The sequence below is a fragment of the Sorghum bicolor genome, chromosome 7, assembly GCF_000003195.3.
Source record: "Sorghum bicolor cultivar BTx623 chromosome 7, Sorghum_bicolor_NCBIv3, whole genome shotgun sequence".
NCBI classification, from domain to species: domain Eukaryota; kingdom Viridiplantae; phylum Streptophyta; class Magnoliopsida; order Poales; family Poaceae; genus Sorghum; species Sorghum bicolor.
This window is the reverse complement of record NC_012876.2, coordinates 59,184,279-59,210,278: the sequence shown is the minus strand read 5'-3', so window position 1 is coordinate 59,210,278 and position 26,000 is coordinate 59,184,279. Positions and strand designations below refer to the sequence as shown.

Here is a 26,000-nt window from a genome sequence, read left to right as displayed (position 1 = left end):
CAGGACCTCCAGCAAGCTCCTCTGCTTGATGGTTGTATATTTTTGCTACCATCCAACAAAAGCGCTAAGATTCCTCGGCCAATTGCCTTTGTCTCCTGCATATCAAAATGCTCATATATGTTTATGGAAGGGACAATTGTATTTTCTAAATCTGCAAGTACATCTATGATCTGCGGTGACGAGAGGTCATTTGCTGCAAGTTTGTTTGGTGGATTCAGATATGAAAGTTTATTCATCATCGCAAGAAGAGTCTAGCAGTAGCACAGATGTTCGGCTGGCCTCATAATGGAATGTCGTACGTAGCATTGGTATATATATATATATATATATATATATATATATATATAAAGAATGAAACTGATACTTGGAGCCACAATTTTAGTTTTTCTAACCTGGGGCACTCCTTTTGTAATCACATAAATTTCAATTTTGATTGAAATCGATTGTTGATTAAAATTGTGGGCTAGGAATTAGTTCCAAAATTAAGTCGAAGGGCGAATTTACATTTTCATCTAAAGTTAACAAATCTTACTTAACATATTTAGCATCGGAGTTAAATTTAGTCCGACTGAAATCAGCAAGCACATTTGCCACAAATACTTTGGAGTTTCTCAATAGCTGCAAATTAGCTTGGTGAGTGATGCCCTTTCTCGTCACAAGAAAAGCTTAGCATCTATGTTCCTCTTTGGCTTCACTAAGGAATGTCACAAGTAATAATATTGGGGTCATCTTTAAGAAATCAGAGCTCTGGAGTCAACTTTAGTTTGTCTAACTTTGGAGTCTTTTGTGTAGTCTTAAGAAATTTAACTTGGTTTAAAATAAGTTACCAATTAATTAATGAGAGGTCAACAATGCAACAATAGTATAATTAAATTTTGAAATGAGTCATGCGGCACCCTGAATGTATATAGCATTGGAATCAACTTTAATTTGTATAAGTTGACCTTATCAAGAAAGAATTCTGTCCAAACTGGAATACTCTTTTAGTTTAGTCTTATGAAATTAAGTGGAATACTCTTCTTAATGTAGTCTTATGAAATTATTATTTTTTGTCTTATGAAATTAACTGGAATACTCTTTTAATAGTAGTTGTATGAATTAGACTTGTTATAGAACTTCAAAAAGGTGGTTAATGAATCGATAAGAGAGCTTGGTAGACCAGACACCGGAGGCATCAATATGCAACAAAAAAAACTTCTTTAAAAATGAGACTACTTTTATACAGCATCAGCAGAAAGAAGTGACCCAGTGCTTACGGAGTCCGAAAAGCTTTACTTAATGACATCTTAGATACACAAATGATAAAGGACTATTCGTTGTGTCTGTTCTTGTTCATTGTGTCGGTGCATGTAAGGAATTCCATCCGTATTATACTAAGACTAATTCCATATTACCACTTCCTAATACGGTTATACAACACCAATGTGGCAATGCCTAAACAAGGGCACTGCCATTTCATACATACACCAAATGGTGGCAAAAAAAGAAAAAGAAAAAAAAACTCCCAATGGCTCGTATATGTTTATCCTTTGAATGTGGCAGCTTCATCTACAGTTCTACACTTCTCCAGAATTTATTTCATTTGGCTCTTTCTAATGAAGCCTATACTGCAGTTCCAGGAGATGTCGAGCTGTCCGTCATTCTTCAGAATTTGCAGCTAAGGTCAGGCTAATGACGTTTGGTCCTATGGGTGTGTTTGGTTTGTTTCCTATGTGAACCTGGCCAGTAAAACTAAGCCAGGCTACCTCAAGCCTGCTCTTAGTAAGCCAAGACCTGCTTGTTTGGTTACATGTGCTGCTGAGCCTGACTAGGATGACTTTGTGTTTGGTTGGTTGATTTGGTTTGTATACAGTTAACTCTTCCTTGAGCCGGTGAGTTTACCTCTTTTGAGACATTTTCACAAACACCTGGCATACACACGCACTGATCTTCCTCCTCCCATCATGCCGAGCTGCAGCCGCAAAAGTTATACTACGAATCAGCAAACTACCAAGGAAGGGGGAACCGAGATTGCAGTCATCGCGGCGAGAATGGCCTCACCTGCGCAGCGGAGAGCCTGGGCACCGGGTGGAGCCTGGTGGCCCACATGACAGGTCCATATGAGAAAGATGAGCAGGGAGCCAAACGCGAGCAGAAATATGGTGATGGTATACGGCAGCGCGCGCGTGTGTCAAGAAGCCTCTGCGGCGGCGTCCTAGGTGCACGGTGCAGCAACGCCCGTGCCATGGGCGAGCGTGCGCGTGACGACCCAAGGCCAGGAGTGGTGCGCGCGAATGGCCAAGGCCAAAGGAGGTCCGCGCTGCGGCCAGGTCCCGGTGCTCCCGCTCCCACGTCGCCGTCCTGTGGCGAGAAGAGAGGGAGCGTGGCCGACGTCGTGGCGCTGATCGTTGGGACCAGCATCACGTCCGGCATCCTCGCCGTGGGAGGAGCCCTTGGCGCTGGAGAAGCCGTGCGGGCGGTGAACGCGGATCTGGACATCCGCCGCTTCGAGGTCGACGACGGCAGCGCCACCGGGTCGATGGCGCCGTGCGTCGCCAGCTCCGACGACAACCTCACCACCTCCTACTCTCCTAGTCCCCCTCCCTGGCGTCTGCAGCCTCCTCACTACCGCCGCCGCTGCCGCCGGAGACGGAGCCCGTTCCGGGCGGCTGGTTCAACGCGGTCGGGTCCGCATTGGCGGCCGGCTTTGGTTTGCGGCCGCACGCCGAGCACATGGACGACGTCAGCACGACGATGGCGGCCACACCACGAAGAAGGACAACACGACAAAGAGCGGTGACGAGAACGGCCTGGCGGCTGGCCAGAGCCTGGCTCAGTTGGGAAGCTCGATTTGGGCTTTTAAAGCTGGCCAGACTATCTCTGTACGGTTGGCCCAAGTTGGCCATGCCCCAAGCCTTCTTCAACCAACCAAACACTCATTTTCTGGCTCAAGTGAGCCCTGGCCACATGTGGATTGCAACCAAACACACCCAATATGTAGGGCTCAACTACCTTTTCATCCAGCAAGGACTGCAAGCATCTGATTGGTCATCTTAATTGCATAGAGCTTACAATTGGCTTTGGAAATCAGGCTATCAAAACAGAAGAAAATTCTTTTTTTGGTTGGTCCTAAAGGACAGGTTGAGCACCAGGGCACTGCTCAAACGAAGGAACATGCACCTTTCGGATTTTTTTTTCGAGAACATGCGCTGCATGTATTTCATTAAGCGAGGGTTAAGAGTTTTACACAAAAACCCAAGACAGTAAACCACAGATTACCGTCACAGAACAAAGCCAGACCAAAGCAAGTTACACAGCAAGAGACAAAGAAAAGACTGCTGAACTACTGGCCCGAGGCTAGCAACGCCCCGAGCGCCCTGAAACCGGCAGCCACCCAGAGTGCTGCTTCGTCAAGGATAGCTTGCAGAAGAACAGCCGGCTATCGAGACGATCTTTCAAAGGTTCTCGCATTGCGCTCCTACCAGAAGTTCCAACCAACAACGAAGAAAAGAAAGTCAAAGCCTCGACGGATTTGCTTAGGAAGCCTTTTCCTTGAATCGGTCCACCAAGCCATAACGTCTTGTTCTTGTACTGTGATTATGTGCTGCAGCTGGAACCTTCTTAGGCAAGAGGACCAAACCTGGCGACTGAATACACAGCCCAAAACAATATGATCTAAAGTCTCAGGCGACTGATCACAAAAGATGCAGAGGTTGTCCTCTTGAAGCCCATGGCGCCACCTCCTATCCGCTGTCCAGCACTTCTTGTGCAAAGCCAGCCAGAAGAACAACTTAACTTTAGGTGGTGCCGAAGTTTTCCAGATTTGCCGAACTCCGAGAGGTGTGGAACACCCCAAGAACATTGCACCATAAGCGGATGTAGTTGAGTACTGCTGTGATGCAGCAAACCTCCAGGCGAAAGTGTCCGGCGTTCCAGAGGAGAGGTGGACTTGTTCAATTGCCCGACACAGGCCGACGAAGTCCGTGAGCAATCTTACAGTGTGAACGCATATTATATGATGCACCCATGCGTGATTATTGAGCGCCTCCGCGACGGTGACGCCCCACTTTCTCTTGGGCACTGCTTCAAAGACAGTTGGGGCAATGATCCTGATGCTTGCCCCTCGAAGCCAACTGTCTGTCCAGAAAAAAAATGGATTCGCCGTTTCCCAGGACGGCGGTAGTTGCTGCATTGAAGAAAGCCATGACGTCCCCATTTTCCTGGTCAGGCAAATCAGCCCATGGCCGTCCCTGATCGACCCGACGCAACCATGGCCAACGTAGCCTCAGTGCCAATCCAGTCCGACGAAGATCGGTGACCCCAAGCCCCCCCCCAAGGCTCACGGTCTGCAGCAGATCGGCCAAGCGACCTTGCAGTGCCCCCCGGAGGCAGAAGCCGTTCCTGACCAGATGAAACCGCGGCGAAGCTTGTCGATGCTTTCGATTGCCGAGGTAGACAGGCAAAGGGCAATGGACAAGTGCACTGGAATTACAGATAAGGTACTCTTAACCAGTGCAGTTCTGCCTGCTATGTTGAGCAGATTTCCTTTCCAAAGGGGGAGCCTAGCAGCCACGGCGTCGATCAAAGGCTGCTCGTCACATTTCTTAAGCTTGAACAAGGACAAAGGGACACCCAGGTAACGGCAAGGGAAGTCTTGTATCTTACACTGAAGCAACTGCTGAAGCCTTTCGAGTTCATCAGTCCCACAGTGGATTGGAGTTGCGATACTTTTGTCCATGTTAGAGAACAGGCCCGAGGCCTCCCCAAATAGCTGCAGCGCTGTGCTGAGTTGAAAGGTCCTTGTTTGGTTTTGGTAATTGAGTGACAACTTAGGTGGACTAATAGTGTTTATGTGAGATACACAGGAGATTAGTCCACAGGTGATGATGTGATGATGGAGGAGCTCATTGCATATGAGACATGACATGGAGTCATGTGACCAAGGTGGAGAAGATCAAGATGAGGCTTGGCTTGATGGACCGGTTGCAAGAGTGAAGGGCAAGTCGGAGGCTTTGAAGCGAGGGACCGCGTGTGACGGTGAAGCTTGAGCAAGACTTGGCGCCGATGGACCGAGGCAATGGTGAAGAGCAAGTGAGGTCAAGATCGATGAACCAATACGGTCACGTGATGATATGAAGTGGATCATATCATTTGGTGATTGGTTGGTGCATGTGTTGCATCAACATTGGAGGAGATGGAATGGAAAGCACAAGGCAAAGGTATAACCTAGGGCATTTCCATTTCACCGGTCATAGGTGTGTAGAGAAGTTTATGACCGGATTTAGGATAGATGGCTGTACTATAAAGAGGGGCAAACTTGTTTGCATATCGGTCATCTAGTGCCACTTGAGCGATCTAACTTTGCATTCGTGTTAGGATCGAGTGGCGTGGCAAGTTGAGAGGCTAACTCCTTTGGGAAAATGTTTGTGAAAAGCTAACACACTTGCACATGGTGGTTTACACTTGGTGGTGTTGGCACATTTACAAAGGAGGTGGAGTTCCTAGGGTTGAGAGGCGTGTGGGTTCCTCTCTCCCTCCCGCCGAGCTTGCGAAGCGGGATTCGGCGTTTTTTGAGAAAATTAAATGTATATTTTCTATTGCGCCGGTGGGAAATTTGGAGAAGTCGCGGAAGTGTTTCTCGCTGAGAAAACACTCACCGGACGCTGGTCTAGAGCGTCCGGTGTGGTGTCTGTGGCGCAGGTGTGCACCGGACGCACCGGAGTGAGTCCGGTGCTCAGCGTCCGGTGTGCGGGCGGTTTGGCGAACCTCTCTGCACTTGAGTCCGGTGAGCACCGGACGCTTAGGGTGCGTCCGGTGACCGTGCGAGTTTGCAGAGCTCTCTGCGCACGAGTCCGGTGTGCACCGGACGCGTCCGGTGTGACGCAGTAGAGCGTCCGGTGGTGCTGTGCAGGCGCGCGTGCGCAGTAGCCGTTGGCGGCAACGGTCGAGTTCAAACGGCTAGTGACACATGGCTGACGCCTGAGCACCGGACGCTGGGGGTTGAGCGTCCGGTGGCTCCTTGCGAGCGTCCGGTGCCCTCGTGTTTTGCCCAGTGAAGGGGAAACGGCTAGTTTAGCTCTTGGAGCTACAAATAGAAGTGGTGGCCGGCCTTGGCTGGTGCTGAGCACCCTTGGGACTTAGTGTCCATGCTTGGGGAGTGCTAGTGAAGCCTCTAACTCACATATGCTTGATAGTGATCATCCGATTGTGTGAGTGAGCGATTCTAGTGCGTTGCATTGAGAGATTGCATCGAGTGGCACTAGGTGTTCGTGTTGCAAGCCGGTGGAGCCTGTTACTCTTGGAGGTTGCCACCTCCTAGACGGCTTGGTGGCTTGTGACTCCGTCGAAGCACGCAAGGAGATTGTGCGGTGCTCCGGAGAAGAGATTGTGAGGGGTACGGTGCTCACCCTGCGGGGATCGTGAAGAGTAACTCTATTGGATTGTGCGTGTCATTGAGCTACCTCACTTGTGGGTAGGTTCTTGCGGTGTCCTAGTGGGGACGAGGTTCGTGTAACACCTCTTAGCCGCCGAACCACCAAGTGTTGGTCGACACACGGGGACGTAGCTTGGTGGCAACCAAGTGAACCTCGGGAGAAAATCATCGTGTCAACTTTGTTCTTCCCGTTGGTTTGCAAGTCCCTAACACAAGCTTGTTCTTACATTCACTTACTTGTGCTTGTGTAGTTGCTCTTGTAATTAGTTAGCTTTGTGTAGCTTGCTAGTTACCTTCTTGCTTGTGTAGCTAGAAGTAGTTCTCCTTGCGTGACTAATTTAGTTTGTGTAACCTTGTTAGTCACATTACTTAGTTTGTGTAGCTAAGTAAGTTGCGCTCTCTAATTTGGCATTGGTTGCCTTGTTATTGAGCTTGCTAGTGAGCTTAGACTTTGTGCGCTTTACCTCACTAGTTTGAGTAGGAGCTTCCCCAGTTTGCAAAGTACTAGTTGCATAGGTTTGTGTGACCTTGCTTCTAGAATTGGTTAGGTGAGCTCTTGCTAAGGTAGCACCTTGCTTGCTTGTTTAGGATCTTTTATAAGGTGCTAGAGAACTTAGATAGAGGGGTGTAGTCTTGGTTAGACCGATAATTTTAATTCCGCATTTGTTTCGGTTAGCCGGCGTAGTAAATTTTAGAAAGGACTATTCACCCCCCTCTAGTCCGCCATCTCGACCCTTCATGAGTACAGTTAAATCTTCTTCCGTTGGGGAAACAAAGAGAACTAGGTCATCTGCATAGGGGCTCACTCGCTGCACCCTTCCAGCAATCCCAAGTTGTGCAAGGTGGCCTTCGGCATCCAGCCACTGGAGCATACGGTTGAGGACTTCCATTACGAGCACAAATAGCATTGGGGAAAGGGGGTCTCCCTGGTGGAGTCCTCGCGCGTGGCACACTCATCTCCCTGGAGCACCATTTAGCAGAATCTTGGTACTAGCTGTCGCTAGTATTGCTGATATCCAGTCTGTCCATCTTCTCCCGAAGCCCATGTGTTGCAACAATTGTGTCTTTTGCACAATTCAAGCAACAATTGTCCCAACACATTGTGTCTTTTGCACTCTGAATGTTGAGGAGGATCTGGATCATCTCATGTTTCATTGTCCTTTTGCTATGGCCTGCTGATTCAGTTTAAATGTCATTTTGCCTAAGACTAACAACATTCTGAACATTTTGGAAAGTATGAGAGATCAGCTCAAATTACCCTTCTTCATGGAAATCATTGTTACAATGTGTTGGGAAATTTCGATTATGTGAAATTACATCATCTTCAAGAATATTTCGCATTCAGTTCAGAGATGCAAATCAGTTTTCAAAGAGTTTGCTCTAGTTATCCTAAGAGCAAAAGCAATTCATCACCCGCTTATAGATCAAGACAAAGAAGTACAACTACCATTTGTGGTGAGTAGAGGCAATTTTTCATGCAAATTTAATAGGCGATAGATGGAGATATGCCATTCTCTCATTGCAAGTTCTAGCATCGATATATCATTTTTTTGCCTTCTTTTCAAAATGAGAAGTTTCCTAAATTGTGTCAATCTTTTCTATACTCTAAAGTATATGTAGACCCTATATCTATAGTAAGAAAAGACCATTTCCTGCAAACCTTTTTAGAATAATCTTCATCTGCTACAAAGTAATGGGAGTTTTTTGTCTTCTGCAAATTGGTTTGCTAATAGATGCTTTGTGTCTGAAAAAAGGTGTATAAGTTAATAGTTTGCTTCAGTAAGAATGCCATTACGTGACAATGGAAAATTTTTCCCCTTTTGAAACATAGCATTTGGTATACTATTTTTTGTTTAAATACAAACAATCCTTTTGTAAAGTATATGATGTAAGAAACATCTCAAAGAGCTCCTTAAAAAGACACTTGCCAAATCACAGATTATATCGAGTGTGTAAACTGAGTAAGAAGCTGTTTTTTTTTTTTGCTTTCGCCTCCCAAATATGAGTAGAATCAAACCCACCACCTCCAATCCACCCACTGTTGCAACCCAGCCAACCATATCAGGGAGTTGGATGTGAGATTTACCAAGTGCGTATCTCTAGAAAGTTCAGATACAAAACTGTCAAAATGCTCTCTCTCTTTTTTCCATTTTGCCGAAAAAAAGAGTTAGACAGTTGTTCTACAAATTGTTGGTCATGCTCTTAAAATGAGATTGTCATATAGGTACCCTGAATATATATATAGCATTGGAATCAACTTTAGTCCGTCTAAATTGGCTCTTTTCAAGGAAAAAAGTTGTCCAAATTTGGTGCATTACGAAATCTAACTTAGTTGAGAATCATCTAAAAGTTGTCGATAAACATATTGAGAGGTCAGTAGAGCAACTGCGGCATATGTAAATTTTAAATGGGCTACTTTAATGCCGCTCCCCTAAATATATCTATGGTAGCCAAAGAAAAGTGCTTCATTGCATTGCTTGCGGACTCTGAAAAGACCGACACTTTGAGCTGAAAAATCCAAAGAGTATCCGTTCTTTTCTTACTGAGATTTCAGATAATCAAACTAAAGAGCACCAGTCGTTGTGTATTATTCTCATGTTTTTTGAGATGCATGTGCCGATGCTTTACCAAACAGTATCCTTCATTCAGAAGTCAGAATATTTTTTATGACATTTCATCAGAGACTAAACCCACAGATAACCAACATTGAACAATTGCCACGGTTGAAAGCCCATCAAACTTAGCTTGGAAATCAGAGTCAACCTTCAGTGCATGGACTAAAAGAACAGCTAATTATTATCTACAAACAATTGTACTGACAAGTGCTGTTTTTAGTTGGTTAAATGTTCCTTGCACATGCACATTTCAGTTGGCTGATTGACAATGGACCTCTGATTTCTGAGAGAATGCTTGACGACGAAGGCCTTGTCCATGCTGAGCGGGGAGTTGGACGCATGCAGACCAAATAGATATGGCCTCTTGGCAGGGAAGATAGTGCTCACAAAGAAATCGAATGGGCCCAATTAAAAACGAAGCCCAGAAAATGTGAAGGCTTCCCCAAAAGAAACCTTTATATGGAAACAAGAAAAACTGAACTAACGAAGAAACAAACAAAGAGAAGGCAATGCAGTAATTTAATAGGATGATATGTCTTTTATATTATCCTGTAGCTTCTCTGGCATCTGTGAAACTGAAAAGTCAAAATACTTGTGTACCGAGCCATCATTGACTTTCAGCCTTCATCATCATCCTCTCGACATAGACTGCACCCTGAAATCCAAAAAGTTTTCAAGATTCCCTATCACATCAAATCTTGCGGCACATGCATGAAGCATTAAATATAGACGAAAACAAAAACTAATTACACAGTTTGTCTGTAAATTGCGAGACAAATCTTTTTATCCTATTTAGTTCATGATTGGACAATATTTATCAAATACAAACGAAAGTGTTACAATAGCGAAATTCGAATTTTTTTTCAGAACTAAACAAGGCCAACATGGGAAGCAGAAGAGGCTAGAAAAGAACAAAACAGTATAATAAGCACATAAAAATGTATGCAAAGGCATCTTCCCATGTGAGCCAGCCTAGTTGACAAATGTATGAACAGCTGAACTTGCCAATTCTTTCTTCTTTGATTTGTTTGTAGGGGTATCTTAGCAATCGAACCCAGCTGAAATTTGTACTCCAATTCACTGCATTGTACTGTGTAATTCTAAAAAAAAAAAGAGTAATTCCTTGAGCAATAGCTGCTGCAAATAAAATAGGCACCATCTTGTAAAAGATGGAATCAATGTTTCCAAATTCTGTGTCTGAGAATTGGCAAGTTCAGCTGACATTTGGACCAAAATTGAGAACTGGTTCCATGAGCAATAGCTGGTACAAATAATATAAGGCGCGATTTCCACTTCAGTTGTGCTAGTAAAAGATGGAATAAATACATGTTTCAACAAAATTCTGTGTGTCCAACAAGTATAATTTCATCTGTATGACACTATGACTGTATCGTCATCCCCAAATTACCAGGTGCAATACATGAGCACCATTGCCTACTAACAATGGCAAATCCCCCTTCATCCATCCTTACACCCAATTTCAAAGAATACAAACACAACTCTGAACCTGAAATGTACTACTATAGAAGTAAAGTAAGTAGTGTAGCGCCAGCAATCTTCATCTGCGACGACGAAGCTGCAGTTATTCCGATCTCCGAGTATACAATGAACGAAGCTAAATTTGATCCAACAACGCCACCAGCCACCGCCGGCGAGGCGAGTCAGCGGTTGAGGAAGTCGCTGATGACCTTGTCCTGCGCGACGGCCTCGTCGCAGCTTGGCTCCAGGAGGTGGAACGTGTGTCCCTTGCCTGGCGCCTGCCAGATCTCCGCCTCGCCGGGCCACCCGCTGGCCGTGAGCCGGTCGTAGTAGTTGCGGCCGCGGTCGCGGAGCACGTCGCCCTCGCCGACGCACACGAGCACGCGGCTGCACGCCAGGGACGCCAGCGGCGGCGCGCCGTCCACGAACGGGTTGATGAGCGGGTCGTCCTCCCCCGTGGTGGTCGGGCACATGACGCGCCACAGGGACCCCAGGCTCTCGCGCACCTCCGGGCTGAGGTCGTCGGAGGGAACCTTGTCGGTGCCCAGGAAGTAAGGGTGGATCATGACGAGGCCCCGGATCCGGGCGCCGTGCGCCAGCCCGCCCTCCGTGGCGACGCGCATCGCCATGTGGTGCGCGATGTTGGACCCCGCGCTCTCGCCGCCCAGGTAGAGGCGGGAGAAGTCGGCGTGGCCCGCGATCCACGGGTCCCGGTTGTCGGAGTCGTCGGCGGCGAGGTGGGAGACGACCCAGGTGAGCGCGTCCCAGGAATCGGCGTAGGCGGCGGGGACGGGGTGTTCCGGGGCGAGACGGTACTCGACGGAGACGACGAGGACGTTGGCGAGGCCCGCGAAGGTGTTGAAGTAGGCGTGGAAGGTGGGGTTGAAGGCGGAGCCGAGGCAGAAGCCGCCGCCGTGGTAGTAGACGAGGATGGGGAGCTTGGCGGCGCTCCCGTCGTCGAGGCGCGGCGGGAGGTAGAGGCGCGCGGAGACGTTGGGGGAGATGACGACGTCCCTGGAGGCGACGCCCGTGGCGGCGTCCGTGGACGCGGCGACGAACTCGGTGCCGAAGTAGCGCTCCACGCGGTTCTTGTAGACGCGGATGCAGGGCATGGACTCGTACACGATCTCGTCGTCCGCGGACGCCGGCGGCGGGGCCACGGGTGCGGCGGCCATCGGAGATCTGGCTGGGCCGAGCAGCAGGCAACGATGTTCGACTGCTCCTCACCTGCGGTTTGGAGGGGCAACGGGACAGCTCACCTCACCTGTGGTTAGAGGGTAGCTGGTACAGCAGAGCCGTTCGGTGAAGTACTAGTTGGGCTAGTATTCCGTAACTAATCTTTGCTTGCAAGTTGCTATACGCCTCTCACATGCTGATTTTGGTGAAATTTGCCCCTCCTCTCAACCTTTCCTTCAAGCCAAAGCATCAAACGGGAGTAGGTTATTCAGCAAACAATCGCTGGCTGCGCAGCCTACCAATAACCAGTCAACGTCATGACCTTTTCTTATCTAGGGCTTGTTTCTGAAAACCAAAAAGTTTTCAAGATTCTCCGTCACATCGAATCTTGTGGCACATCCATGAAACATTAAATATAAACGAAAATAAAAACTAATTACACAGTTTAGCTGTAAATCACGAGACGAATCTTTTGATCCTAGTTAGTCCATGATTGGATAATATTTATCACAAACAAACGAAAGTGCTACAGTACCGAAAACTTTTCATTTTTTCGGAACTAAACACATTCCACTGGATGCAACGAACGCAGTCTTTTTTTTTTGGTGCATACATATTCAACACCTATTATCTTCACCGTTCAACATTGCATTGACATATGTGCAATCTAAATCAGTAATGTGAAGCAGCAGCGGAGAAGTGTGAAGTAGCAGTAGGAGAGTAAAAATACACGAATCTTGAAACACTTTTGGATGGTGTAGATAGTACATGTTAAGCATGTAAGTACATGCTACATCACATTATTGTTCAGTCAATGCCAGTACAGCACTCAGCACACAAGCACACGTACGCTCTTGCGCCAGGTCCGGTGACCGGTGACGCGCGTGAGTGCGGTTCTACTACTGGCCTACTGCTCCTACTTGACTAGCTCCCGGTGATGCGCGCAACCAGGCGGTCCATGAGGAGCACCGCCTTGTCGCTGTCGGGCTCGCGGAGGTGGAACTCGTGGTCGGCGGGCGCGGAGTCCAGCAGCTCGGCGTCCGCCGCGTCCCACCCGCTCGCCAGCAGCGCTTCGTAGTAGGCCTTGCCCTCGGCGACCAGCGCGTCGTCCGCGAGGCACACCAGGACACGGCCGCACCCGAGGCGCCTCAGGCTGGGCGCGCCGTCCGCGAGCGGGTTCACGCGCGGGTCGTCGGGCCCCGCCGCCGTCCGCCCCTCGCCGCACGCGAACTCCCACATCTCCGCTAGCTTGGCGCGCACCCACGCGTAGTTCGCTACCTCGTCCCCCGCCGCCGCCGCCGGGGGCGGCGGAGACAGGAAGAACGGGTGCAGCAGCGCCATCCCCAGCACCCGGGCGCCGCGGGGGAGGACGTCCGGCTCGGAGCCGGCGCGGAGGGTGAGGTTGTGCGCGAGGTTGGCGCCGGCGCTGAACCCGAGCACGAACACGCGCGCCACGTCGCCGTGGTCGCGGACCCACGGGTCGGCCGCCGGCGCCGGCGTCACCACCAGCCGGAGCGCGGCCCAGGCGTCGTCGTAGCAGGCGGGGACGGGGTGCTCGGGCGCCAGGCGGTACTCCACGGACACGGCGAGCGCGCCGGCGCGCGCCGCGAGGCGGTTCATGAAGGCGTGCTCGGGCGCGTCGGCCGCGGACCCGACCACTAGCCCCCCGCCGTGGAAGTAGAGCACGATGGGGAGACGACGTCGACGCCTGTCGCTGTCGCCGCCGGGGTGGCGCGCGGATACTGGGAGGTAGAGGCGCGCCCACAGGCCCGTGGCCGGGTCGAGGGTGACGTCCTTGGAGGCGACCCCGGTGGCGGCGTCGACGGAGGGCGGGACCGGGTTGACGGGGAGCAGGCGCTCCACGCGGCCGCTCTTGTACTGCCGGATCACGGGGGCGAACTCGAACGTGACCTCGGCGTCGGGATCCATGTCGACTGTGCGTGGTGGCGCGATGATGGCGACGTGGTGGTTATCGGATTTGTGGCGGCGGAGGGGTGAGCCGTGGCGAGGGTATTTCAAGACGTGTACAAGCTTAGTACGAGTTTTTCCTTACTGAACTCTTTCAACTTTCGCAAAAGTTCGCTTTTCCTTACTGAACTCTAAAACCGGGAAAAACACCCCCCTTAACTTTTAAGACCGTTCATCTTACCTCTCTAGCCCTGTTATAAGCAGAAGCAGTTTTTAAGACGGTTTTATATTTTTCTTTTTTATTTATTTTAGTTGAATCTTTGAAAAACTCATAGTAATCACATAAAAAATGGAAAAAAAACTTTTTTTTGGACTTGATATGATTAGATCTACAAGTGAACATATAATATGGTATGTTTTAGTTTAAAATTTTTGTTGTAGTTTTAGATCTATGCTTCTGTAATTAATTGGAATAATTCATAGCTTTCTACTTATCAATTGTGATGAAGTTTTTTATGGTGAGCTAATTATTGTAATGAGTATGAAATTTTTACTATAGTACAATCATACAATAATTAGTCCATCATAAAATTTACATCACAATTGGACCGTAGAAACTGTAGATATGAATTATTCTAATTAATTACAGAAAAACATAGATCTAAAGTCATGGCAAAAACTTTGTACTAAAACATATGATATTATATGTTCAGTGTGTAGATCTACTCATGTAGAGTCTAGTAAAATTAGATTTTTCATTTTATGAGTTTTCTTTGATTTACTATAAATTTTCAAAGATTCAACAAAAATAAAAAAAAAAGACAAAATCACCATCATTGCTGTAGCAAAACCACTGTCCAAAAACCATTTGAGAAGGTTATTTGACCGGTTTTCAAAAGTTTAGGGTCGGTTTTATAATTCGAGCGGTGAAGTAATCCATCTAGTATAGTTGAGGGAGTTACGCAGATTTTTTTCCTAAAAGAAAGCTACTTGCTTTCAATCACCCAGAAAAAAATCCGAAATTACTGCAAGTTCTAAACAGGAACTAGTTAGTTTCCGCAAATAACAAAGCCAGTTAGCTTGGCGTTTGGCAACGATTCTAGTGATTTATGAAAAATATTGAGTAAAAGAATATGCAACGCAAATAATAGAAAACCTAAGTCGAGCTATATATTTACAACAGAGCTCATACATTAGCATAATATGAGATTTCGGATTTTTCTTTTGACCACCCCGAAATTACCAAAAGCCACAAAAAATTGGGAAAATTTTGAACACTGCACACAAGTGGACTAAATTAGGCTAACTCAACGCGTATCAGTTCGCCCTGGTTTACCTCTTGTTTTATTTAAGTTTGTCTAGTTCCGAATTTGCGATGTGTAAATTGAAAAAATGAACAACGCAAGTTCCTCGTGCTGCTATGATTAACCTTCCAGCTTTATCCTTTCTGCATGCTGAGCTTGGTTGCATCAAGACAACCTAATCTCGCCGCACAGGCAACGCTGCTATCAAGAATCTCTTCGATGCCGTACTTGTACACGAAACCCAGCTCGCCCAACCTGTCCCCGTCAGGCTGCACCCTCGCCACCGCCTCCGTCCTGACGCAGATCCAATCAATCGCAACAGAAAATGAAAATCACCATGTCAGATATCCCGATAGAGCAAAATCATTCATAGTCTGTGTTCATGACTTCTTGTGCAGGGTGATGATGCTGTGAAGGCATTTGAATTTGATCTTACTCTTTCAAGATGTCGAGGTGAGGGAACTTCCTGGCGTAGTGGCCAACCACGTCGTGGATGGTCGGGTACGCGGCGGCGCAGAGGAATCGGCCGGCGATGGAGTGGCGGCGCTCCATGCAGAAGATGAGCGCGTCGCAGACGTCGTCGACGTGCACCAGCGGCAGCGACCCCAGGAGCTGCTGCAGGATGCGCGGGAGCCCGAAGTAGGCCTCGTTCCGGGACACGGGCGACACGGCGCTCTCCACCGTCTCCGGGACGCGGCCAAGGACCGTGTCGCCGGCGACGAGGCCCAGGGCCAAGGTCACCACCTCGAACGCCGGACTCTCGCCGCCGTTGTAGCTCAGGAGTTCCTGCTCTGACTGCACCTTGGACAGTATGTACTTCTGCAAATGGCCGTCAGATTTATCAGTTAATTGAAATATATAGTACATGTTTGACTAAAAATTAAGGGAGCTATTACGAGTCTACACTCTACACAAATTCAGGATTTTGTTTGATACATACGCATAATAGAATAGGTCATTTTTTTCATAGAAATAAAAACAGAGTAATCAGCAAAATTGTCCTCTGGCGTTCAGTTCAGAGATCAGAAGAAGCTTCGCTACTTACATCGAAGTGTGCGCTTCGGAGAGGATAGTCAACGTCGGGCGAAGTCCAACAAGATTCGCTGATGAACTCTCTGTACCCGATGACGCCGGAGACCTCCTCCTCCTTCAGCGGCGAAGCGGCCGATACGGAGGCGGTGTGGATCACTCGCTTCACCGTCCTGGACTCCTCGCACTGCCGGAGGATCGCGCGCACCGCGTCCACTACAGCTTCCGCCGTGCTCTTATACTGCCACAAGGCGGTCGGCGGCACGACAAGATTTCGCTTCAGATAGATAGAGAAAACAAGATAGACAAATAGCACCAGAAGAACCGCCAAGATGTTTCTTGTGTTCACAATCCTTCTTCGATGTCTATCGCTTCAATCTCAAATTTTTACTTTGGAAGGACAGTAATTTTCCACAAGGTAAAGTTATTTTTGTCCTCAAGAGCATGTGTAAACATACATCTCAATGCGAATCTGTTTTGAGATGTGTGTTTGCACATTTCTCAATGCGAATCCAATGGTGGAGAGAGTGACGACGTATGACGAAAAAAAAACCGTGTTCTTTTCCACAACTAAAGAAGAGACAGCAGCACGGCGCCTGACCATGACTCATTGAATAACAATGAAAGCGAGAGCGATGGCGAACTTTCACCTTGGAGCCGGCGTCTTGGAGCCCGAATGGTGTGGCGACGAGGAAGACGAACTGGCAACCAGCGATCGCCGGCGCGAAGGTGGCGGCGTCGAAGAGGTCAGCGTCGAACAGCCGCAGCCGCTCCGCCGCGCCGGGGACCAGCCGCCGCAGCAGCCCTGCCTTCTCCTCGTCTCCTGCAGCCACCAGCAGACGAATATCCGAATCAAGCAGCCACACACTGACGAACAAGAGCCGATCCACACTCGTTTTGCCTTTCGGCGTGTTTCGCCATGACGCGCGGATGGAGCCGGTGAGCCGCCATCAAACGAGGGAGGAGGTCACGGCACGCATGACGCTTGACGCACCGGTGTTCCGCAGGGTGGCGTGGACGGTGTAGCCTTTCTCGAGGAGCTTCTTGACGAGCCAGGAGCCGATGAACCCGGCGCCTCCGGTGACGCACACCCGCACTCCGCTGCTCTCGTTTTCGGCCATGGCTGCCTCTCAATGTGAATGGTAACAGTGTTTGGATTTGGATTGGACCGGGTTTGCTCTGGCGTGAGAAAGCTGGGCCGGCCGGGTACTCCATTCATCCAAATTGCAACTAATTCCATGAATATTGGAGAGTTAAAGTATCTCAAATTTAACTAAATTTATACGGTACGATAAGTTTGACCAAATTTATACGGTAGCATAATAACATTTATAATTTCAACTAAATATCATTAGATTTTTCATTAATTATATTTTCATAGTATATCTATTTGATGTCATAAAACATTATAATTTTTTCTATAATTTTTGGTCAAATTTGAGCTTTGACTTTTTAAGATTCTTGAAATGATTTACAATTTGAAATGAAGAAAGTATAAAATAATATATATATATATATATATATATATATATATATATATATATATATATATATATATATATACCCATGAGATTAAGCAGGATACCAAAAGTTGACCGTCTTACGGCGGCCGGGGACTTGTGGCTGGTGTCCGAAAGAGAAAGGTAAAATAGTGCGAGAAGCCAAGTCAAAACTCATGTGCGGCCAAAAAATACTCTTAAAAATAGTGTTGTTGTTGACTTGCAGTTTTGAATGCAATAGTATTACTAAAACTGTAATTTTTTAGAAGCTTAAAATACTTCACTTTAGACCTTTTTTTTCTATAAACCATTATTTTATTTCTTTTTGAAAAAAAAGGAAATGTTTCGAAAAACTAAAGTTTCTAAAATATAAGATATTTTTATTTTTTAGACATATTTATATTTATTATCTATCTAGACATAGTGCATATCTAAGTGCATAGTAAGTAAACTAGAGAGCCGCCACCGTCTAGGGTAGAATCGGCACCGCTTGCCTGCTCCTCACTCTGCCATTGCGCTTAGGGCCTATCTCCTTCTTTCTCTCCGGTGTGTCTGCCGGAGATAAGAGGGAGAGGGGACCCATCTTTTTATGTAGTTTTCTAATGTCTTGGGGTTGAGTCCAAATATTTTTTTTTTGACGAGATCAGATAATTTTCGATCGGGATCGCTAAGGTGATTGCCACGATGAGATCACCATTGCAGGCACCGATTTCACCGAAAAGACCCTACGAGGACAGCGTCTTCGGGTCACCGATCTATCTTCAATGGTCACAAAGAGGAAATCAAGGTTTCAACTTGATGAACCTGCATCCTATGTCGTCTTTTAATGATTTAGATGTATTTTGGACTGGTTCTAAAGCATTGGATCTTACGACACGTCAATGTTTTGGGGTTAATCATTGGGTTTGGCATAAGGACTACACTTTAGTTCCGGCATTTGAGGAAGCCATTGGGGAAGAAGACGATGAAAGAATTTGAATTAAATATTATGTATTTTTATTTCAATTTTTTCATGTGTAATTTGGGGACGTACTGTGTCAAAATTTAATATAAGTCTCCCATCCTTTGCAAAAAGTGCATAGTAAAATCTATTATATTATATTTAGAAAATTATAACATCATATAATTTAAAATAGAAGGAGTATTATAGTATTTTAATACTACAACATCCAAACATAGTCTAAATAAACATTAGCGGCCAGAGGTGGAGGAATATATAACCAAGTTGTGAAGTATATAAAATAGATAGCTTAGTTAAAGTACTAGCTCCATATAAGAAGGTTATAGAGATTATCACTAAAGGGAACAAATGGCTCTCATAGGCTGCAAACATCATAAATTTGTTTTGGTCAAAAAACATCATAAACTTGACTTTAAAACATTTTTCAAGGGAAACCATTAGCCTTGGAATATACATATTGCTATCACAACTCTACATAAGGGAAGGACAACATTTCATTTCATGCAGACTTACCGAGGGCTTCTTGTTTTTGGAGACACAAACCATCTTATTTTTTGAGTGTGTGGATCACTCAACTCTAGACCTAAATAGTTGCATACAAAGGATAAGTCCCAGGTTTTATTATCATATATAAATCTACCTTACTGGGATTTAACAAAGGGACTCATTGTTTTCTCCTGCTAGCAGTTATATAACTATACATGTTAATTTAACAATGTATCATCTGAATGATTCTCATATCTCTACTTTTATTAAAGACACTTCCTGAAACCAACCAACACAATGTAAAAAACTGAACCTAATCAAGGAATAGCATTGATCGAAAAAAAAATCAAGGAATAGCAAGAGCATCAATCATCATATACTATACGCTTTATTATTTCTATAATTCTAGCTGCCTGTAGATGTCTTAAAAATACTTGAACCCTTCCAGTTCTTTAGGGAGTAAAAAACGAACATGATACCATTTTTGAAAGTTAAATGGCACGACCAGTTGTATATATGTCAACTCATAATTGTAGAAATGAAATCACCTAAATAAACCTTTGAAAATAAATAACAACCCTCTAAAAATGAGTGATTTAGCAAGTTCCCACTCATTACCAAAACCTCGTTACATATGTAATTAACGAGACAAAGAGAAGAGGTGAGAATCAATGAGTAAAAAGGTGGGATGGGACAAATCAACGGGTAAACTCTGCAGTCCAAAGAATTCCCGTAGAGACATCAATGATTTCTATACGACATATGGCAATGCACCACGTGTTGTGCCAACCAGAAGGTGCATAGTAATTTCAAAAAGTGACCAAGCACATGCTGTGAATCAACCAAACCTCTCTCATTTCTTCAGCAGGCCAGGATATTGTGTATAAGCCAAAAAAACGTGAAAAAAGAGCAAACACCGAAACAAAAGTAGTAAGTAGGACTGCAAGAGTTCTCATCTGGTTTTATCAAACAGAAACAATCTTTTTCATCACCCTATGAGATGCATGTAGAAACAGCGGGACTACAACCCAAATCCTTAATTTTTTTTTCTATGTTGTGGATTGACACAATGTAAAAATCAAACACATTTCTGTTTGGACACACAAATCACCAAATGAATGACCTAGATGCATAAATCACAGTCTGTAGCTTTAGAAGAATCCAAGATAGGTGCAGTAATTAAAGCAGTGTAGCTCTGGAATCTGGACTGTCAATCAGAGATAGATGACTGCAGTAATAATAAAATTACTAATATATCAACGGTTGGAAATAATCCCTCCATCATAAATTATAAGTCATTCTTCTTTGGGAGGAACCGGCCAGCCAAACACAGTGACAAATCTCTGTTATTATATACCTTCAAAGTTCCTGACAAAGGCGAGCTGAATAACAACCAGCAAACCAGCAAACCTCAGGATGGGATTGTTAGGGAACAGATTACAAGAAATAATCAGCTTACAGTTAACTTATTGCATACACAAAAAATAGGATATTGCTTCGAGCAAGTGATGTAGATGATGTGCATTTCCATACAATCTGATACTAATTTGCTATATTGCACGAGCTATAAGCAAGCAGGTTTTCTCAATGAGTTCAAAATAAGACAGTTAACCAACACCGGCAAACCTCACAGGTCAATGCTGGGTGCTGGTCTATGATTGATTTTGGACAAAATATAGCCGAATCGCTTTAGGCCTCTCCATGCAAACAGGTAAACGCACATAACAACTCACACAAGGTAGGACTTTAGGAGAAATACTGGTTTCACCAAACTGCATGCTATTTGGACGCACACGTGAGATATCAGAGTTCAGAGCCAGCTTCGTCCAGGTTAATGCTGTTGCAGATTCAGGTTCTGCTGCTGCCCCTTTGAGTGGGATCGACAAACATTCTCGTCCACCCTGGCAAGCGCCACCCTCTTCTTTGCTTCTTTGTTCTGCATGTTACAAGCCAGTTCAGTATTCAAATCATATACGGAAAGACTGCATAGATGGAGTGGAATTGGTTCATTACCTTCTTGGCGTTTAGTTTCTCCTTGATCTTGGCTTTGAGCTGCCCTAGGCTAAGCTTAGTCAAATCCTCGGATTCACTTGCAACCTTCGCTCCCTTCTCTTCTAGCACTGCCATGGGTTCAGCAGTGTTCTTCTCACTACTATTCTTGCACACTGATGGCTCCATGGTGATAGCGTTCTTGGACAGGGACTCTGCGACTTCATCAAGCAATGCATTCTCCTTCCGAGCACCCCCTTCTTGTGTTGCTTTCATCTGCTCATTGCCATGACCAAAATCAGTTCCAAAATTGTTTTCCTTTAAACATTCATCCATGGTATGTGTGATATTTGGTACAGTCCTCTTATTTGACATGTCCTCAGTAATCATAACTGCATTTTCCTCAACAACTTCATCATCAGTCCCTGTTACTTCATATGGCACTTCAGTAACTATACCTATAACTTCCTTCTGTTCATCTGCATGAGCAATGTCAGTTTTGAGATGATCCAAGACAACATCTCCATCCATTGTAACTGTGCTCTGTTTCTTCTCATCAACTATCAGTGGTGTCTTCTCCTCAATTTCACTATCAGTCCCTATGACTTCTGGCACTTCAGTAGTTACCACTTCCTTATGTTCATCAGCATGAGCACTATGGGTTTTGAAATGATCATCCACAATAACTCCATTATTTGTAACTGTGCTCTGTTGCTTCTCATCAACTACCAGTGGCGTCTCCATCTCCTCAACAACTTCATCATCTGTCTCAGTGAGTTCCACTTCCATCTGTTCATCGGCATGAACAACATCAGTTTTGAAATGATTATCAACGACATCTGTATCCATTGTAACTGTGCTCTTTTGCTTCTCATCAACTCCCGGTGGTGTCTTCTCCTCAATAACTTCAATGTTTGTCCCTGTGAGTTTTGGCACTTCCACTTCCATCTGTTCATCAACTATCAGTGTTGTGTTCTCCTCCACAGCAATTTCACAGTCTGTCACTTGTTCTGGCAGGTTGTCAGCTTCAACAAAAATAGTTTCACACTGATCATCCTCCATGTCATGCATGCCATCTGTCCCCTGCAGTATCTCATCGATGATCAGTACTCTCTTTTCTTCTTGAACAACTTTATCTGATACTGTGGCTTGGGACATGTTGTCACCAATAACCATTCCATTCAGTTTATCACCATTCTCATCCAATGCAGCTTGGTTCTCGGGCATCTCACTTGTGATGTTTCCTGCCTTCTCCACTTCAACCCAGCTGACATCACTTGAGCAATCAAGAAGAATAGTGTTACCCACCGAGTCATGCAGCACATTATCAACACCCTCCTCTTGACAACTAAGAGCATCTTCAGTATTGACCTCCTCATTGGTCTCTTCTACAGCAACCTGACTGATGTATGTCTCACCTTGATCTTTGTCCTCCTGGGTTGCCAAAGGAGCAAGGCACTTCTCATCGTCCACTTGTTCTTCTTGCATTTCTGAATTAACCGTGCATTCCTGATCAGTCATAGATATCTCTTCTCCTGAAGTCTCTTCCATCAGCTTCTCATCCTCAATCATCACCACATCTGAAAATTCAATACAAAACAAAACAAAATATATCTATATTAGCTTTAGAGACAGCTGAATCAGAAAATAAATGGAAACACGCACACCCATGTGTATGTCTCACCTAGATCTTCGTCTTGTTTCGGTGCGTCCACCTCATCTAACTCTTCCTCTCGAGGATCAGACTCCTTTGCCAACTTTTTCAGAGCATCACATCGCTGGTAAGAAACTGGTGCACCCACAGCCTCTGCATCAGAGAAGACACCTGGTTTAGGAATTAAATTGGAATCAACAAAAGTAGCATTTCAGTTGGTGCACATTGATTGGGATGAAAACACTCTTCAATTCTCAGTTCTCACCTTGTGGTTCCTCTTGTACCTCCGGCTGCAAAACGGTCCTCATCACTGTGCCCCTCCTCGTGGCTCTTGGTGGTGCCTTCTCCTCTGCCTTTGCAGCAGCAGCTGCTGCTGCTTTCATTGTCGGTTTACGGCAGTTAGTCTCCCGGATGGGTACCGCTTCCACAGCCACATCCGGTGCACCCATAGCCTCTGCATCAGAGAAGACACCTGGTTCGGCAAACAAAATTAGCATCAACAGAAGCAGCACCTCAATTAGTGCACATTGATTGGGATGAAATCACTCCTCAGTTCTCAGTTCACCTTGTGATTCCTCTTGCACCTCATGCTGCAAAAGGGTCCTCATCACACCGCCCCTCCTCGTGGCTCTTCGTGGTGCCTTCTCCTCTGCTGCCGCCACCGCTGCTTTCATCGTCGGCTTACGCGGACGAGTGGCGCAGATAGGTACTGCCCCCACGGCCACATCCCCTGCCTCAGCTTTACTTCCAGCAGCGCTTCTCTTCATAGCCGGAGCTTCTGAAGGAGCAGAAGCACACCGGCTGGCACCACGCCGCCGCACAGCAATTGCTGGCGCATCCCCCTTCTCTTCCTCCGGCATCATATCCTCCTTTCTCTCCTCCTTGTTGTCGTATAGCCTGACAAGCTCAGTCGACTTGGCCTTGGCACGGCGACCGCGTGTGACAGGGCCCCTCTGCTCCTCCTCTACCTTAGCTTCTGCCAAAGCTACAGCAGGCGCCGCCTGAGCGCGCCGGCTGGCACCTCCGCGCCGATCCACGCCAAGGATTTGTGCGTCCTCTTGCTCCTCCTTTTTCTCATCATTGCTGTCGTCAAACTTGACAGGCTTGCTCGAGGTGCCCTTGGCCTTAACACGACGGCCGCGTGGGATCGGGGCCCTTTGTTCCTCCTCTGCTACCACCTTGCCGCGTGGGATCGAGGAAGCGAGGGTGCCTACCTTGGGTAGCGCGCGGAGGGCGTCAGCCAAGGCAGCATTGGTCATGTTGGCGCGGACGTCGTTGCGCTTGCACAGCGCCTGCAGGTCGCGGCGGGGGAGCGCGAGGAAGTCCATGCTCTCTTCGCCGTGGGCGGCGGCCGTGCTCGGTGCTCCTGTCCTGTCACTTCGATCTCTCTGCCTCTCCGCCGTTTGGCCGCCGCCTCCTCGTTTCGATGTGGTTCCGCTCGGCTCGCCTGGGGTGCAGCGAATGCGAAGTGGCGATGGGTCATCCGGAAAATTAAACGACTGGGAGTGTGGGGGTCGTATATAAAGGTAGAGAGCGCGGCCAGATTTGAATTTGGTCGAACCACATGATGCCACGTGGCTTACTTGTCGTCGTCTCTTCGATACGATCCAGTCTTGCTGTATCTGAAACTATGCGCTCATTTCGAATTTCGAAAATTGAATGCGTACTTCCCGAGGCCTCTCTATACGCGCATATTTGCTTCCATAAACGATTGAGTTTTTTAAAATATGGAGTAGTTGCTGCATCTTGTATGTGGAGAGATGAAAGTTAGTGAAAAATGATGTGGCATTTAGTCAGGAATGACGTAATAAATAGTTGGCATTGGTAAGCTAGCGAGAAGAATAGTGAAGAATGATGTAGATACTTACATGTTGTGTTTGGAAATTAGTGTGCTTTAATATATAAACTCAGGGACATTCAAGGCTCTAGCCAAAAAGTTGGAGGCCCCATGTGGTATTCATCAAACATAGCATCTACCGTGTCGTGCGTCTATATAAAAGTTCATCTCTAATCTATATGTCAATAAGAATATAATATCTTAGTCCTCGTCAAAACAAAAACTCACACATACATGTGGTGAGAAAATTTGTTTAATTGGAGCAAATATTTAGCAACTCATCATAAAAGCTTGTTTGCTTCAAATTGCAAGAATGTCTTGTGCGTTGCTGCGGAAATTGTTGGTAAAATTATATTACTTATATTTACTAAAATGATTGAATAAATATCATAATACACGTTACTGGATGATTTTTAGCATTCTGATGTGGACTACTAAATATATGTTAGTAAAAGATATGGTTTGCTAATATAAATAGCTTGAATGAAGACCTAATGGCATATGTTAGTTGGATGTGTTATATGCTGATGTAGACACTTTGCATGGTGAGATAGTTGAATATGTTAGTGGGATATTATAGTGGATGCTGATGTAGACACTTTGCACGACAAGATATTGCTAGTGGGGTTTATATCTTTATAAGAGATACAGATTTATGTAAAATCAGAAAGAAACAGTGATTAATTCAACCAAATTTGAAAGAGGGACCAAAGAAAACTCATTAAGCAAGCTAGCATTGATTATCTACAAGTTTAGTTCCTGAATGAACACACGAGGATCACCTAGTTGAACAGTGAATTTCCTGATTGAACATGGAAGATTTGTTTACATGTAAAAAAGGGTGCATTCACTAACAACATAGCCATTAGGATTAACAATGTTTACTAGTATGCAAGGTATACTTGAGGTAGCTAGGCTACGGTGAAGATCGAGTACTCACCTCAAATGATGATTAAAGAGAAGCATTGCATAGCCTAGAAGACATCCAAAAAACTGAAGACATCATACAAGTGAAGCGGACACAAAAAAATACACTCAGATGAGCGGAGAGGTGCACCCAAGCTTTCAGTGTGCACCGGAGCTCTATGGTGGTGTCACCAGAGTTCCCTGGTGAGAACGTCCAAAGGAAGAGAAAGAAGCAGCCACAACATAATTCAGTGTGGTTACTAGACTACCAGAGTTATTAAAAGAGATTTGCAATAGTGGCACGGTGGATGAAGCTAAACAGAGCACTGGATCTCTTTTGGATGCATGCACCGGAGCTTAGGTGTTGCCTGCTAAAGGCATAACAGTGCACTAGATTTCTCCGGTGGCAGTGGGTGTAGCTGAGAATGCACGAGCATTTCAATCCGGAGAGGGTTGCACTTCCACTGAACACGAGGATCTCTTAATTCGCGGGGCATTGGATAAACCACCAGAGATTATTTTAAATTGTCAAAATGAGCTAGTTGGTGCGCATAGGAACCACTCCTATTCACCAGGGCCTTGTTTAGATCCATTTTTTTTTGAAATTTGACACTGTAGCATTTTGTTTTTATTTGACAAACATTATCCAATTATGGAGTAACAAGGTTTAAAATATTCGCCTCGCGATTTACAGGTAAACTGTGTAATTAGTTTTTGTTTTTATCTATATTTAATGCTCCATACT

The 26,000-nt window shown here is 45.9% G+C and overlaps 3 protein-coding genes across 3 annotated transcripts; all 3 read right to left on the bottom strand.

The window, feature by feature from the left end:
* Positions 10,329–11,926, bottom strand: LOC8083552 (probable carboxylesterase 2). The gene has a single exon (XM_002444475.2). The coding sequence runs from the start codon at positions 11,679–11,681 to the stop codon at positions 10,689–10,691; it is 993 nt and encodes a 330-aa protein (XP_002444520.2). The 5' UTR covers positions 11,682–11,926; the 3' UTR covers positions 10,329–10,688.
* On the bottom strand, positions 12,390–14,267 carry LOC8083551 (probable carboxylesterase 2). Its single transcript, XM_002444474.2, has one exon. It carries the CDS (start codon positions 13,609–13,611, stop codon positions 12,607–12,609), a length of 1,005 nt encoding a protein of 334 aa, XP_002444519.2. The 5' UTR covers positions 13,612–14,267; the 3' UTR covers positions 12,390–12,606.
* LOC8083550 (putative anthocyanidin reductase) lies at positions 14,715–17,114 on the bottom strand. The gene is made up of 5 exons (XM_002444473.2): positions 16,918–17,114; positions 16,574–16,746; positions 15,940–16,164; positions 15,331–15,713; positions 14,715–15,188 (listed from the first exon to the last, which is right to left on the bottom strand). The coding sequence occupies exons 1-5, from the start codon at positions 17,042–17,044 to the stop codon at positions 15,029–15,031; spliced, it is 1,068 nt and encodes a 355-aa protein (XP_002444518.1). The 5' UTR covers positions 17,045–17,114; the 3' UTR covers positions 14,715–15,028.

What these genes read in the sequence shown, in the direction of transcription:
- LOC8083552 (XM_002444475.2), bottom strand. Translation starts at nt 11,681, where the DNA reads ATGGCCGCCGCACCCGTGGCCCCGCCGCCGGCGTCCGCGGACGACGAG.
- LOC8083551 (XM_002444474.2), bottom strand. Translation starts at nt 13,611, where the DNA reads ATGGATCCCGACGCCGAGGTCACGTTCGAGTTCGCCCCCGTGATCCGG.
- LOC8083550 (XM_002444473.2), bottom strand. Translation starts at nt 17,044, where the DNA reads ATGGCCGAAAACGAGAGCAGCGGAGTGCGGGTGTGCGTCACCGGAGGC. An exon ending in CGCCACCCTGCGGAACACCG is followed by an intron (nt 16,747 to 16,917) that starts GTGCGTCAAGCG and finishes TGGTGGCTGCAG; the next exon opens with GAGACGAGGAGAAGGCAGGG. An exon ending in TCCGAAGCGCACACTTCGAT is followed by an intron (nt 15,714 to 15,939) that starts GTAAGTAGCGAA and finishes GGCCATTTGCAG; the next exon opens with AAGTACATACTGTCCAAGGT.